The sequence below is a fragment of the Poecilia reticulata genome, linkage group LG11 (genome assembly GCF_000633615.1).
Source record: "Poecilia reticulata strain Guanapo linkage group LG11, Guppy_female_1.0+MT, whole genome shotgun sequence".
Taxonomy (NCBI): Eukaryota; Metazoa; Chordata; class Actinopteri; order Cyprinodontiformes; family Poeciliidae; genus Poecilia; species Poecilia reticulata.
Window position 1 is genome coordinate 14,315,688 of NC_024341.1, and position 15,668 is coordinate 14,331,355.

General features: G+C 38.4%; 3 protein-coding genes across 3 annotated transcripts; 1 reads left to right on the plus strand and 2 right to left on the minus strand.

The window, feature by feature from the left end:
• Positions 1-2,832: 2,832 nt before the first annotated feature.
• tdp2b (tyrosyl-DNA phosphodiesterase 2b) lies at positions 2,833-6,453 on the minus strand. Its single transcript, XM_008422022.1, has 7 exons — positions 6,185-6,453; positions 5,883-6,004; positions 5,638-5,784; positions 5,338-5,429; positions 4,725-4,843; positions 3,566-3,736; positions 2,833-3,486 (listed from the first exon to the last, which is right to left on the minus strand). The coding sequence occupies exons 1-7, from the start codon at positions 6,329-6,331 to the stop codon at positions 3,205-3,207; spliced, it is 1,080 nt and encodes a 359-aa protein (XP_008420244.1). The 5' UTR covers positions 6,332-6,453; the 3' UTR covers positions 2,833-3,204.
• Positions 6,454-8,051: 1,598 nt separating this feature from the next.
• Positions 8,052-11,748, plus strand: acot13 (acyl-CoA thioesterase 13). The gene is made up of 3 exons (XM_008422024.2): positions 8,052-8,217; positions 8,297-8,481; positions 10,430-11,748. The coding sequence occupies exons 1-3, from the start codon at positions 8,134-8,136 to the stop codon at positions 10,587-10,589; spliced, it is 429 nt and encodes a 142-aa protein (XP_008420246.1). The 5' UTR covers positions 8,052-8,133; the 3' UTR covers positions 10,590-11,748.
• Positions 10,705-15,174, minus strand: lg11h6orf62 (linkage group 11 C6orf62 homolog). Its single transcript, XM_008422023.2, has 5 exons — positions 13,594-15,174; positions 12,853-13,029; positions 12,642-12,767; positions 12,318-12,452; positions 10,705-12,206 (listed from the first exon to the last, which is right to left on the minus strand). The coding sequence occupies exons 1-5, from the start codon at positions 13,720-13,722 to the stop codon at positions 12,081-12,083; spliced, it is 693 nt and encodes a 230-aa protein (XP_008420245.1). The 5' UTR covers positions 13,723-15,174; the 3' UTR covers positions 10,705-12,080.
• Between the last annotated feature and the right edge of the window lie 494 nt (positions 15,175-15,668).

Sequence of the window (15,668 nt, forward strand, 5' to 3'; positions counted from 1 at the left end):
TATATATATATATATATGTGTGTGTGTGTGTAACTAAATACACATACATTTAAGTAAATTCATAAATCATAACTTCATCAAAATTGGCAATACATAAAGTTATCTATACTGTTTGAGTGATACAGCTGAATAAAATAAATCAGATTAATAAATTTATAGGGACATTATTAATGCAAATTTGATTAAATAATATGTTAAAGGCTTTTCACAAAACTTTGATTCAGCCTTAATCATTTTTATTGCACTGAAGCTCATTCATTATCGCGCTTTAGAATTATTTACAATTATTTTCTCAACAAAAACATAATTTTATTTTTCTTAAACTTTATAATTTTCTTCACTTCTATTATTATGTTTTCTAAATAATCAATAATTACATCATCTACATTTGTATCTGAAAAAATGTGGTTGAGTTTGTTTTGAAATTTTATTGTTAAAATTAAGTTTAGTTTCTGAATCATTTTTGCTTTGTTGCATTTTATAAATAGTATGTTTTCTGCCATAATTTGTCATATATTTTTGATATTTTTTTATTTCTTATTTTAGTATTTTTCTTGATGTAACTTCATAAACATTTAACTTGCAGCATTTTCCTTTGCATTAAAAGCAACATTGTGCCACCTGCTGAAAGATTATCTTCCATCTTTAAACACTTTTCAGTAATTGCATTTTGTTGATGTGATTTTTACTTTTCTTATTTTGACATTATATTAAACTCAATTTTTGTTTTAGCACTTATGTAATATTTTTCCTCAATCGATCTTTTGCTCTTTTATGTTCACAGTTACATAGAAACATCGAATCAGTGAATTTTGAAATGTTGCGCTTTAAGGATGTATTAAACATTTTTATTGTGTCTTGGAAGTTTTTTTTGTTTTTTTTTCATTTTTGATTTTCTTTTCTTGTTTAAATTTAGTTTTTTATATCTGTTACTTTTGTTTTATCTCTGAAAAAGGTATCTCCACTTTTTGTGTTCTGAGAGAACCTGAAATAATCTCAGTTTCTTCCTGGTCTTGCCAACATCTCCTCCACCGTCAGGACTCAGAGATTGAGCAGCAGCATTGCACAGCCAGAAATAATAACACTGGCTTCTGGGGCAGTTTGTCACACTGATTTTGCAGTAAAGCTCTGATGGGTGCAGTTAGGGCGTCGTGGACTGGAGCACCACTTATGCTTGCTCTCGTCTTTCCTGTGACAAAAAAAAAAAAAAAAGATGAGTGTTTTTTTTTTTTACGGTTCTGATTGACGAGATTTGAGTCTCAGATCGTGGATTTTCCCAGAGAAATCCCAGTCAGAGTCCAACATTTACAAAGAAACAAAGCTTCCCTTCCTTGTGCGAGTCGTTGCGGCTCAGGCTCTTCACACGATCTGCTGATCTTCTCTGGACTGGGGTCAGATCTGAGTCAGATCCATCATCATCATCCTGCAACACCACGCCAAAGGACAAGCTCGTCCCAGAGGCACCCAGTAAGGCACATGGACACGTCGGGGGCAATTCCAAGGATATTCACAGTGACGGAGCTCCAGTGAGGAGCTACAGCCATCACTGAGGGCTCTGCTCCTGAAAAACATGTGTGAGACTGATGGCTCTGGACGGGACGAGGAGTGAAATGATAAAAGAAGCCGAGGGGAGAAAGCGAGATGATGCTGGAGCACATCCACACTGCCTCGCGGGCGAAAAAAAACTTACGGTTGCGAGACGAGTGTGGCTGTGGATTTGTGGAGGAGGAAGACTGGTGTCTTGGCTCAGGCAGCTGCTGGATCTTAAATGAACTGCTCCTGATCTCTGTGAGCTTTAAGGTATGAGGGGACTTTTTATTTTATTGATTTTTTTGTTTTTTTTACCTTAATCAGTGAAAATCCTTCTGATCTGTAGCTGGTTTGTTTCTTTTAAATAAAAGAAAGAGAGATAGATACGCATGAAAAAACATTAATTGTTTATGCTTAACAGAAAAACATCTCCAACAACAAAAGCAGATGCTTATGTTTTCGTGTGTACAGACTGTTAAGGGATTTTATCCTGATGTCCTTGCAAAGGAAACCAGAAAGACAAACGAGAGAGGAGGGCATGAGGCTCCCAGGGAGGAGTCACTTCAGTGTGTGACTTCTCCTAATGTCAGCGGAGAATAATCTGATCAACATTTAGACCGGATGGAGAGGACGTCATAAAAACCTGGCAGAGATTGCCAAGATGGATCTGATCTAAAATAATAACACAGTGTGAAAAAAGATCTGCTCCTCTCAGATGCCTCCTGCGGTACCTGTTTTTGGTGACGCCCCTGTTTCAGATTATAGATTATTATGGGACAAAACAAACCAGATCAACCTGACTGTACGTGAAAAAGTGACTGTCGTAGTTCGGGCGGCAGCTGTGGAGGATTTTTGTCTATTCCTCTATGCAGAATTGTTTTAATAATTCAGAATCATTGGAGGCTCTTTTTGGAGCATTTACAGCCCTTTTACACTTCAAAATTATGCAATCGTAACAAGTATTTTCAGTCTAGTTTATAGTGCAAATATCACATTTGAAATAAGGCAAAACTATTTCAAAACTATTTCAAATGCTTAAAAGTTGCTTTCAAGCAACTTTTAAGCATAATAAAAGGGATTGTTTTGAGTCAGTAATTCCTTAATATTTATGAAAAAGTGCTAGACATTTTGGTATTTTCTTTCCCAGTTTGAGTTCAGATGTTTAGTATTTAAGATTTGGGTCCATCCGTGTTTCAGATGTTTCAGGACAGTAGCGCTGCTTTTAAAAAGCACTATAACTTAACACTACCCTCTAGTGGCAACACGCAAACACCAAATATGCCTGGAAACTTACACAATGTGTTTGATAAGAACAAAATGTACATTTATTAGTTTTTTGTTGTGTAAAGAGAAAAATATTGTTGAAGTCACCTTCATCATTAAAAGAGGAGCATGTGAAAAGATTCCGGCTGCTGTCACACCTCACAGTGGTATTTTTCTGTCAGCAGTTTCATGGGAAGGCATGAAATTTCAACCTCAGCTGTGGTTTCCAAACAGGACGGATGTTTTTATTAACTCATCTTAAAACTGCGTGGAGATAAAACAAATCAAGACCTAACGTTAACAAGCAACACATGTCAGCTCAGGCCTATTTTCAGCGAGAGTTTGGCGGATAAAAAAAAAAAACGGAGCAGCAGATGTTCGCTAAAATGCTTCCAGCTGTTTCGAGTGTTTCTACCCTGCGGTGAAGCTGCAGTAAATGCCCCAGTGATCGCTCGTGTAGCGGCCACAGTCCAGCTTCTCCACTCCGATTAGGGCCATGTGATCCGGGGCCAGACGTGGTACTCCTTCCTTGGAGGCTGGCCGGAGGTAGACGCGGTCGAAGCGGCAGCGGCTGACGAAGGGAACGGTCTTGTTGTTGTTGGCCTTGGTGTCCCACGTGTAGCGGCAGTGCTCCTGCTTGCCCAGTCGCTCCCACACGTCGCAGACGCCAGACGGCAGGCCCACTTTGGCTACCTGGTGAGCCCAGAACAAAGAGGAATTTAGAACGTGCGTTGAAGCAGAAGTCGGCTCGGTGCTGCGGGGAAACGCCGACCTCGGTGTCTCTCAGATTGGTGTCCCCTCCAAACAGGACGGTGACATCATCAGGAGCGTCTTTCATCCTCTGCATCACCGTGTGCAGCTGCTTCATCCGCTCCTGAGCGTGGCCTTTACAGCTTTCGAGGTGGGAGGTCATCAGGCACAACTTCTGACCTTTGAACGTCACCTGATTTTAGACGTGCAGCATTTAGAGTCACTTACTAAAGTATTCACACTCCTTCAACCTTTTCACATTGTGACACGTTCAGGGCTGCAACTACTAATTATTCAGGCAACTAACCAGATAAAACCCGTGTTACATTCTGGAGATGTTTTATTGGACAACTTAAACCTTTTAATATAATATTAGAAATGCATTAGAAGATACAAATCAAAAATTCTACTCCTATTTTAAATGAGAAAACAAACATTTTATCACCTAAAATGCAATAACCTAGCATTCCCTTAGTGTATACAAGATTATTTGTAGCAAAGAATGCAGATAAGAAATAAATAAATACTTCTAATAACGTTTGAAAATCTCTGAATTTGACTCTGGGTAGAACATAATTACAAAGTTTTTCTTTATCTTAAAAAGAAAATGTATACTTTAAAAAAAAATTAACAGTCATGGCTCCGAGTATATTCTTCCAGCAAATTAACTTTCCGTTTTAGTTTGTATGATCCAGCTAACGATTAATCGATTACTCAATTAGTTAACGATTATACTAATAATCAGTTTATCACAATTAATCGTTTCAGTCTTTGTCGGGTAACAACAGGTCACTGTATTTAATTGGGATTTTATTAGATAGATCAACATAAAGTGGGGTTTAGTTTTAAAGTATAAGCTAATGAAAATACAATATTCTTAATAATTTACAAACCTTAATCTAAAAAGCACTGCACTCCTTTTGTGTTTAGCTAACTATAACTAAAGTATCCCAAAATAATCCAACTATTAATTGTCCACAAATATTTACTTTGTGAAAGATGGCAAGAAAATAACAACATTGGACATAAACGTGGCAAACGAGTCGAAGAAGATGCTCCATTCACATGAAACTACAACTAAAACTTCTGCCCTTCATTTAAAACTCCACCGTTGAGGAAAAAAACTCCATACTGCCCATAGTCCTGACACAGGAAAAAAGCTCAAGTAAAGGTGGAAATACCTGAGCTACAAGTAGATTCCTCATCATCTGTGTGGTGGGATAAGTTACGATCTCGCTCTCCAAGTATTTTACTCTGGATTTCTTCAGCATCATTCCTGTGAAGTAAGCTTCCTCACCACCTTCAACCAGAGTTCAGAAGAGAGCAAGAGCTTTAAAGGATACCTCGTGTATTTATTCATCATCATCATCATCATCATCATCATCATTATATAACTGAGGTTGTATGGACGATTTGTGAGTAGTCTGCATCATTACTTTCATCAAGGAGCCAAGTTCAGAAGTAACACGAGTTAAATAAGTGTAAATTTCAACCTTTTCATTCATGTTTTACTTCAAAAACAACACATGTTTAAATTGTTTTTCAGTCGATCTGCTTACAGGGTTCTTATAGGTTGGAAATGAGACCAATATGTTACTAATCAGCAACTACAGAGGATCTCATCAGTGTTTTTAACACAAGGCTGTCATAATCAGTGGAGAGCATATGTGTGTAAGCTATACTCACCAGAAACATACACCACACACATAAAATATTATTGATATTTGTGTTTAGATATTTTTACTGTAGCATGAGTCTAATTCAGAGAAAAAGCCTCTTTGAGCCACACTCTACCTTCAATGATGAGGTAGCTGACAGCCCGTTTCTTCAAGTATTGAACATAAAGTGGAATGAGTTCCTGCAGGAATACCACATCAGGGGTGTATCTACGCAACGAGAAGCATTACAATTAAAAAAAGGTAAAAGAAAACTCTTAAATGCTTTCCGTGTGATTACTGCCCACTTTAAATTTACGAAATACGGAGAAAGCTCTGGTGAAACATGCTACTTGTCATCATTTTGTCTCGCTTTATTAATTGTAATTACTTAAATCCAGCCAGTGACTTGTTTCTGTAGGCCTGTAGTTCCACTTACAGCACTAAGTAGGAACAGAGGCCTCTGGCTCGCTCAGGCAGATTGTCCGTGTCCAGTCCATCCACGTTCCAGGAGATCAGGGACAGTTTGCCGTCATCTTCATCCGGTGGTTTTCGTGCAACTGGACTGTCTCCGGTCAAATCGATGCTGAAGATGTTTTCAGAGACTATTATAACTGTACTTAACTTTATAACGTCAGAGACACGTTGTCACGTTAACTTGTACGATTTAAAGAGTTGACTCACCACTCCTTTGAAGGTTCTTCCTCGACTTTTTGCTTTTTTTTCGGAGGGACGCTGTCACTCTCCTGAAAGTCTTCCTCAAATATTCTCTCCATGTCTGCCTCAAAGAATGAGTTTATAGCTCTCTGTAGAAAACAGAATCTTTTTAAGAGTAAATAAAATTTGTCTGGCTGTATCTTAAGAAGATAATGATGTTTTCCTCATGTAAACACAATGAACAAATCAATAAAACGGGCATCGGCTGTGTGGACATAGCAGCATTATCTCTGGCGCATTAGTATTATTGTCAGCACTAATTACTGTACCTCCATCTCCCAGTCATTTTCAGCCAGGTAGCATTGAGCCACGGCGCTATCAGTTCCCGTTATAGTAGCGAACTCCTCGCAAAGTCCACTCCTGCTTTTTTCCACGTCAGACACAGACGGCGACTCCGAGTTTGATGTAGAAGCCATTTTTGTTGTAGGAACTATTTTTACAAGCGGAATGACACACAAGAAAAGGATTTCAGAGCATGTTTACTTCATTTTTGGCTCTCTCTTTGCAAAGTAACCGGGATGTGTGTAACGTTGAAAGACTTCCGGTGTTGTGCAGGTTCTGGTCGTTGCGCTTCTATGTGGTGCTTTAAGGCAACAGTAGTCAAACAAGCGCCGTTCAAATTCACCTAGTAAACTAGACTAGGATTAGGGCCACTGAAAAAAACAAACACACACACAAAAAAAAAAATCCTTGATTGTTGTGCACCAAGGATTCTGTGGGGCCCAACCCCGATGGCCTTACCATTTGTCTATTGTTAAGCAAAGGGGGATATTACTTAATGCATAAAATGCAGTCTCAGTTCTGGGTTGGGGAAGTAACACCCAGATTGTCTCCTGGATTAGATGATTAAAATCATGCAGGCACAATGATCTCATCATCAGAGACGATCTAAAGCATACGAGGAGTGAGGGGCACATTATAAAATTTTCCATTGCATTGTCTTTGTGGTTTCACTTTTACACACGACATTAACCGACCTGGGGAGACGAGATAACAAAGAGCAACAGGCAGCAAATATCTCGCTTCTCAACACCATTCAACATAAAAACTTAAAATTAATTTATTGGATTTGATTATCAACAGCTCGAGCTGCCTCCCTGAAAACAGATTCTTTATTAAGTTTTAAAACTAATTAAATATTTAATCTTTTAATGAAAACACAAATACATTATTTCATGTGTTTTTGGCAATCTTTTACATTGAGACAAGATGTTAACCACAATGAAAATATGGGTCAAAACTGGAGTGAATTATTCTAGATTCTTCAAAACAATATTTTGGTTTATGAACTCTGTGGAAGATCTATTTATTTTCTGCTTTTAGATCAGCTCAATAATTTGACTGCCAGAAGGCCATGAGGCCTTTACTAATAAGACTAAAACATTATCTACAATGGTAGTCCATGGGAGAGGTGCCATTTAATCCCAGTGTTTTATTAAAGCAACCAGTCTGGGTTGCTTAGGTTTTCCTTCATAAATGAAATCATAATTTAAAATTACATTTGATGCACACACTATTTTTACATTCATTTTATCTAAACATTCAAGTGTGAGTATGACAATAAAAATGAAAATAAATCTTTGAGAGGTAAATACTTTTTCTTTTTGTACATTGCATGTAGTGATCATTAATTTTAGATTTTGCCATGGTTTAATCAGGTTCATTTTAATATGTTGCAGAATTTCAGAAAATGGACACTATAAAAACTCATTGGAACTTTGATGACATTTTATTAGATAATAAAACTCTCAGTAATCCAGTAAAATCACTTGAGAATGGTCAAATCTGTCTTTTGGGACATTATGAATAAGAAGTTATGTAAAAAAAAATTACCTTAGTTGTTTTTTTAGGTAAAAATTATTTTACCTTAATTTTTTAATGTAAAATTAAATAAACACTTTGTAATTCTTTCAGATGTAAAATTTGACTTGAATGCGCCATGTTAAAATGTGGCCATAAATCACAGTGTAGATGCGCAACCTTCCGGGAAATAAAGATTTGATAAGAAATAAAATAAAAATATTATACCTACAACAGATTACATCCATCAGTATATACAAGTATATACAGTGCTCTTGTTTTTATGCTTCTCTACTACTTTTGGCGCACTCCCGTAAATCTACTCAAGTTCCGCCCGGACGATTTATGAAACGCAGCAACTTCCTGTTGGAAATAAACACAACTTTGACATTGGCCGCGTTTATTATATCCGTCAAACATGAGCAGCTTGACTATAAACTCACTGAGACAAATAATGAAAGCGATGGTCGACCACGCCTCCTTCGACAGAGTCATAAGCAAGGTAAATGTGAACAGATATTTTTGAAGCTGAACTCAGGGTTTTTGCGTTTTCAAACTGCAACCCCAGATGTTGTCCATAGGTGGACATTGTGTCTGCGAGCCCCGGGAAGGTGGTGTGTGAGATGCGGGTGGAAGAGGAGCACACAAACCGGGGAGGGACGCTGCACGGCGGGCTGACAGCCACCCTGGTGGACGTGATCTCTACCATGGCCATTATGTACACCGAGAGAGGAGTCCCGGGGGTCAGCGTGGACATGAATATAACGTGAGTTTAGAAATGCCCCAATCATGCATCAAGACGGTGCATTGCAAATGTATTCTCTGCTACTAAGTTTTTCCAGTTGCAGCAACAAACTTTACTGAATTTCACAGATTATTAGCCCAAGAGTCTGCACCCTGTAGCTCTTTGAGCCATCCAGTGACGCCTAATAATTTTGTCAAAAGTGATTAAAAAAACAAAACAAAAAGAAAAACAGCTAATGTTTTTAAATATATAGAAAATCCAGTTTCTTTTTTTTTCATGGAATAGTTGCACTGAATTTCCACAAAATTAAAAGTAAAGTAACTTTACTTTTTTAAAGTAACTTTTTTTAAAAGTAAAAGTTAAAAGTAGCCGTAATATGTTATATTTCGCTTTTCCAGATTCAGAATCAACTTAATTAGCAAGAACTCTGTACGGAAACAAGGAGTTTGACGGCTGTCAAGCATTTAAACTCTGTGCAGACACCATAAATTTATCAACTTCAGCTTAAATAGCGTTTTTCAATAATTTTTCCACGAATGTCAACTTTTCTTTTGTTCTTTAATTTCACATCTAAAAACAGAAATAAAGTGGCGATTCTTTAAAAATGACCTTTTTTAGAAGATAAAAAAAAAGCTTAGGTAACATTTTGGGCTCTACATAAGTTTCATTTAGCTGGACTCGGGGTCAAAAGGACTGCAGACTCCTGGGTCACACCAACACACGCAGACAAATATGTTGGCTTTCAGCATTTTTAAAGAAATGTATTCAGCCCCTTTTACTTTGCTACCTTCAATAAAACAAAGCATCCAGAGGAGCAGCCAACAGGCTCGCGGTGATTTTCACAAATTTAGCCTTTGAGGAAGAGCGGCAATTAGAAAGCCATTATTAAAGAAAAGTTATCAAAATAAATGTCCTGCTTAAACACTGAACCAAGCCATGTAGAGGAATTAGCGAACATGCAAGAAAATATAAAATTTGGGCAACCTGCATGACACACTGAGTGTTTGACTTAAAACTAATACTGCATATCACCCTGAACACACTGTGGTCACAATGAAGCATGCTAGTAGCAGCATCATGTTGTGATGATGCTTATATAAGCTGAATGTGTTGTTGGGAAGCCGCCAGAGATTTGAACTAAACACTTTGCAGATGGAGTTAAAGTCTTTAATGTGGAAAGGTGCAAGGAGTGTGAATCCTTTTACAAAGCACTTTAAATGGAAATTTTGTGTTTAGATGGGCTAAATGTGTTTGATTATGTTTAAAACTTTTAAAATGCATAATTTAGCCAACATATCTCCATAAAATGTGCTTCTTAAAGGTGATCTATTATCCTTATGGTAGAGACATGGGCTGTACAAACATTAAATTATTCTTAGATGATGGTATTTTAGTGTCCTCAGGTTTTGCCGTTAAACTCTTTCCTGAATGAGCCGTTTTAAGGCCTCTTGTCACTTTAAATCCAAATAGGCTGCTGCTGACCACACACCCCCAGCTCAACCTTTACCGTTGCATGCGAAATTGACTGCAAATAGATGTGTAATTACACAACTGCACATCTTTGAAAAGCAGAAGTCGAGCCTCCTGCACAACCAACAAGAATGCAGCATGTCATTTCTGAATGACAAGTCAACAAAACTCGTGTTTTGCAGCAGCCATTGTACAGCGCATATAGCGGTAAAACCAGCTGACCAAGCATCCTCATCCAAGTGGGCGGAGCTCCGCTTGGTTTGCTAGGTGTTTAAAACAGCTTGTTTTCCATACACCAAAAGCATTAACTTATTGCCATAATTCGAACAGGTGCTGTATTTAGAAACAGTAAAGACCCAAACAGAAGCATAAAAGCAATCCCTTTAAGATTGTTGGCCATCTCTCACTTTCCCCTCTTAAACTTCAGCGGCTTTTTGTTGCCATATTGAAGATGAACTGCATAAACGTGTGTGTGGGGGGGAATTTGACTATGCTGCAGGTACATGAATGCTGCCAAGATAGGGGAAGATGTCCTCATCACTGCACAAGTCCTGAAGCAGGGGAAAACGCTGGCATTTGCTACGGTAGATCTCTCCAGCAAAGCCTCAGGGAAACTCATCGCTCAAGGACGACACACTAAACACCTCGGCAGCAGCTGAACCGTCTCTTCTAATTGAAATTGTATAATTTACTGCTAAAATTTGGGATTCTGAATATGCACACTGTTCTTTTTGTAAGTACGTAAGTTTGCAGAACAAAGTTCTGTTTTTTTTTCCTAACTTATGTGTTTGTGTTGTCGTGAATATTGAGCAGTGAATGTTTCTTGTACATGCAATAAAGCCAGCTGGACAAAGAGTTGTGGTTTTTTTTTTTTCAGACTTTGCACTGTATTGAGATATGCTCAGCAGTAAAGATTAGAGAACAGAAAATCAAAACCCAGAAGTTACATGCCTTACACCCTTCTTTTCAGCTAAAACACATTGAATCAGCAAGGAGCGAAACTTTACGTACTACTGTACTTCATAGTCTTTGAAAAAGCAAACCCTTCAAAACTCAATTTTAATTTAAAGAAGCTTGGCAGCAGATTCGCAACTTCAACAGATCAAATTAAACAGAAATCAGTTAGCTTTAAGCAAAACCTCTTTTTTTGTTAGGTATATTATTATTATTATTGTTAAATCTGTCACCATTGCAATTCATCACCGAACCATGTCCCTCCGAAAAACAAAGCGCGCAAAACATCAGATTTCAGTAGCTTAAATGAAATAGTGCATGAACGGATTGAACTGTGAAAAATCAACTTCCAACATATAAACATGTCTTAACTCTGCACAATGCCTTTTGAGATACTCGCCATTTTAATCAAAGGCCTGTTTAGTATGTTTCTGAGAAAAGCAAATGACACAAAAACATCTTTTAAGTCCAGCAAATAAAACTAAGGCAGTTTATAAGAAGCAATACCTACACCATATGATTTGACAAACACTCTTCCTCTTGTTATCTTTGCCTGTACAGGTGTTCTGATACCTGCTCATGCCTATCCTGGGCAAAAAAAATTGTCTAAACTTGTTTTAGAAGCCCTAGTAACATTACAAAACAAGCTTTAACAATCCTTTCTTATCACATCAAGGATATAAGACATGTCCATCGTAACCACCATGAAGACTTGTGTATCGTTTGTTCCGGTTTAGATGCAACATAAAGAGTTCATTCAGTGACCGATGCTGTTGACTGTGTGGCTCCAAAAGAACAACCAACCACTCAAAAAAAAAATCAATGTCCGTGCAGGTTCAAATAAAAAAAAAAAAAAAAAAAAAAGCAAACAAAATGAAAGAAAGGGTGAGTAAGGAAAAGGGAATGAAGTAAAATAAAAATGTCAGAGCCAATCCAAAAAAATGGGAGAAAGTATTGGGACAAACATGGGAAGAATGGGGTAAAAAAATTAAAATAAAAAACAGGATGGGAAGCAAATGGGCTTCAGGTTAGAGGGAGAAAATGAGTGGGGGGGAACAAAAAGGAGATCCAAGCACAAGTTCAAATCTTTTAAAAGGGACAGGGAGGAGATGAGTACATCAATTTGCTTCTGAAGGCTTAGGGAGGGAAGGAGAGGTAAAGGCTTGTCTCTGTGTGGCTGGGTGAAGCAAGAAGCCTTAATCAGGCATGTATGGGCGGAGGTGATCCTCGATGTCTCCCACGCCCCAGCAGGTCAGCTGGTCCTGGGGCAAATACAGGCACAGGCTGCACAACTTGAAAACCGTGGCCTTGGTTTTAGGAGTCTGAAACGGCCAAAAAGTACAACGGCGTCGTTATACAGGACAGGGTTTTTAAACTTGATAAACCAGTTAAATTTTTTTTGTTTGTTTTTTTAAACGGTTCAACAGATGTACCTGCAGGTGTTGTCTGTCCATAAAGAGAAATACAGACTGGGTTGGGTTGTTCATCACCATTCCAGCTTTGTCTTTACGCCCCAAAGCATGCAAGCATTGCTTCTCGTAGTCTCCATGATGAAATTCAAACTTGGCCTGAGAAGAAGAGGAAAGAGTCTGTATGCAAAGTCTAGGCTGCTGGTTAAATTTCATGTAGTAACCTGTAAAACAAAAAAAGCTTCAGGCTCAACTCAAATGTGCACGACAAGACAGATTTTACATTAATCTAATACATAGCACATGATAGTAGTTACTCCAAAGTGATGATAGGAGCAAAGGTCTGACCTGCACAGGCCTGAAGGGCTCATCATCGGCCCCTTTCCATCTGGAGAACAGCAGACAGACAATCTTCTCAATATCGTTGCGTGGCCAAAGGATAAAATCCATTTCCTGTGTGCAGCCTATCACATCCTAAAGAAACAAGACAAGTAATTATAGTAACTAAGCATTTTTTTAAGCCATGACCGGGGACTTTGTTCGTATAGCCGAGGCGTACCCTTCGCATTGACTGGTATCGGGGGGCGTGTAGTTGCACCACATCTTTTTGAAGGAGCTCTATCGAACTCTCCAGAGAATAGCTTGAATCGCGCACACCTCTTAGGATGTTTTCTTCGTAGTTGTTGGTCATCACGGGCACCACTTCAGCTACCTCAAAAAGTGCAGACTTCTTCTTCTGTTAAAAATAAAGCAAGCGATTTATTTTGAGGGTTTCACAGGTCAACACGTATTTTTTTCTGGTTTTCTTTGAGGTCTGACCTGCCTATTCTGAGAGAGGGTGTTAGGGTCACTTGTGGAAAAAAAAATTTAGTTTTTTTTTTGTTGTTTATCCATTCCAAAATTAAAGTAAAACTTATGAAAAAAGTCAAGAATGTTTTCAATTAACAAAAAAAAGTTTACATGACCTGAAAAGGTGAAGAGATGTCACCAAAAAAGAAGACAATGCTATATTTAGAATAAAGTTTAAGAAGGTGAAGGACAAAAGGAAGGCTGGAAAGAAGGAAAGACAGGAAAAACAACATGTAACACAAGGAAAAACAACTAACTGTCCATATTTTCCACCCCCCATACATATCTAGACCTGGAAAACGCTGAAATTAAATGTTGTACGTTTCCATCAGTTTTTAGCATTTGACTTGATAATAGCAAAATGGAAAATTGGCCGATTTACATTTATGGTCCATTATCTGTTGCATCTCCAGTATAAATATAATGGAATATAGCTGTCGTGTTAACAAACCTTTTCCTTGAAAACGAAGGCTATATAGATCTTGAAGTCAAACTGATCAGCCAAAGATTCCCTTTTCTTCCGAAGCTGAGCTCGAAGCCGGTTTCTTGTTTGGTTTCTTCGTGAAGTTGGGTCCCCCATGGTTAGATTTTGTTGGTAGTGTCTCTTCCTCTCGTGTGATGTACTTTAGCGACACTGTCTATTTATTCTATACTTTTAAGAAAGGATGGAGCTGACAATGCAATAAAAAAAATATCTAAAACTAGATCCTCTAACCGCTATGAACTTAAAAGACCAACAAATCAGATTTTAAACTAAGTCATTTCAATATTTGGTTGTTGTAAAAAGGCAGTTTTGAGAAGGGGAATGCTCAACAGGCTAAGACTCCATTGCCTTTAAACCTGATCAAAAACCCATGTTTTAAGACATGGCCTCGAAGCCAAATTAACTTTTTTTTTATTTTTTTTTACAACTGCCACTGAAATGAGTACAACAGATTTCAAGAAAACAACAACTCAAATGTGGCTCTCTTTTAGAAATGTTAACTGAAACTAATAGAAAAGGCTGCTACAAAACAAAACACATATTGGTGACATTTTTTTTTTTGTTTGTTTGTTTGCTAGTGAGATTGTGAACTACAGCGAGCAGACCGATATTCTATTAACTGGGTCATCTCAAAGTCCCTGATCCATGGCTGCGGTTTTGTTTTGTTTTGTTTCTCTGAACACAGACTGTGTTATGAGCGTGTTACAGGCGGACTGGGGATACAGACGAACATGGCAGGTAGACACAGATGCCAACAGATACAGGCACCCGGTAACATCGAAGACTACAGCGAAAGTAAACCGACATTTCCTGAACTTTTTCCGTCACTCATCTGGCCCTGGGCCCGTGCTGCTGCCACAGCTGATAGTCATGATGTGGGCGTATTTTTAGCACACTAGCTAAGGTCTGCTAGCTAGCTAGCAAGCCAACCTAGGTATTCATTTCTGACACTAACTAGTAGTGAACCAGTGATAAAGCTACATCTTATTTTAAGACAGACTGGCTTAACTGAGGCTTTTTAAGTGTGGTCAGTCATCTTACCACGCGTTTTATTACATTTTCTGGCTCAACGAGACTGTCAGTGTTGTTATTAAAAGTCGGAAGACTAACGTTGTAACTGTTTCTGGTCACTATTTCAGCTCCATATTAAACTGTTGTTAACAACTTTCGACACAAATCAGTTGGTAATCGATTAAAATAAACGCTGAACTGCGAAACAAGCGTTAGCTAAACAAAAATCTCCCCCCTCTTCCAACGTCTGACGCTTCGAGCTAGTTCTTTCTCTTTTCTTCAGTCGTCACAACCTCCGGCTCGCCCCGCCGCATGCCATGTCAAGATAAATCGACCATCCAGCGGAGATCCCCCGTTCTATCAGTCGATGTGTGGCGTGTTCTGTCTCCTGGTGGGCCCATATTTAACGACGTGCCGTCCAACGTGTGCCCCGTTCGGTTTCTTTGTGTGTGTCTGTGTGTGTTTTTCAGGGCGGCTAATAACAGTACATTAGCGCTCGACGGGTTCTCTGCCTTCCCCCTCAAAATGGCTGCGCAGGCAGTTACAATAACTGGACGTAATAAGACACGTGACCCGACGGAGCGGCTTCGTTACCTGGTAAAAAAAAAAAAAAACGATACGCGAGAACATGTCCGCCATCTTTTGTGTGGCGTTTTTGACTTGCATAGCTATGCAACTGTGATGGAAAAAAATAAAAATGTCTAGTTATCTGGAATATTGGAGCTCTTCTGGATGAATCATTTTTGCATCAATACAAATACACTGTAACTAAAATAAGTTGAATTAGACCTTGTCAGCCATTCGAACCTTGCAATGTTATGGTAGTTATACTAAAAATTAAAATACTTTTAGTAAACGCACTCTTTCACATTATAAAACTGCCACTGTTAACATAAATAGAAAACGATCCATATTTTGTCAACGATTGTAATCCTTCAAGCGCATTGAACACCCTCATGCGCCTCATCTTAATCATTGCAATGATTAACCTAAAGTTGGTTGGATGGAAATTGCCACTCACAATATGGCAG

Coding starts and splice junctions, on each gene's coding strand:
- acot13 (XM_008422024.2), top strand. CDS start 8,134: ATGAGCAGCTTGACTATAAACTCACTGAGACAAATAATGAAAGCGATG. Junction 8,218..8,296: donor TCGACAGAGTCATAAGCAAG/GTAAATGTGAAC, acceptor TGTTGTCCATAG/GTGGACATTGTGTCTGCGAG. Junction 8,482..10,429: donor AGCGTGGACATGAATATAAC/GTGAGTTTAGAA, acceptor ACTATGCTGCAG/GTACATGAATGCTGCCAAGA.
- lg11h6orf62 (XM_008422023.2), bottom strand. CDS start 13,722: ATGGGGGACCCAACTTCACGAAGAAACCAAACAAGAAACCGGCTTCGA. Junction 12,768..12,852: donor GATACCAGTCAATGCGAAGG/GTACGCCTCGGC, acceptor TTGTTTCTTTAG/GATGTGATAGGCTGCACACA. Junction 12,453..12,641: donor AGCCCTTCAGGCCTGTGCAG/GTCAGACCTTTG, acceptor TCTTCTTCTCAG/GCCAAGTTTGAATTTCATCA.
- tdp2b (XM_008422022.1), bottom strand. CDS start 6,331: ATGGCTTCTACATCAAACTCGGAGTCGCCGTCTGTGTCTGACGTGGAA. Junction 6,005..6,184: donor AAAATGACTGGGAGATGGAG/GTACAGTAATTA, acceptor TGTTTTCTACAG/AGAGCTATAAACTCATTCTT. Junction 4,844..5,337: donor CAGCTACCTCATCATTGAAG/GTAGAGTGTGGC, acceptor CTCTGGTTGAAG/GTGGTGAGGAAGCTTACTTC.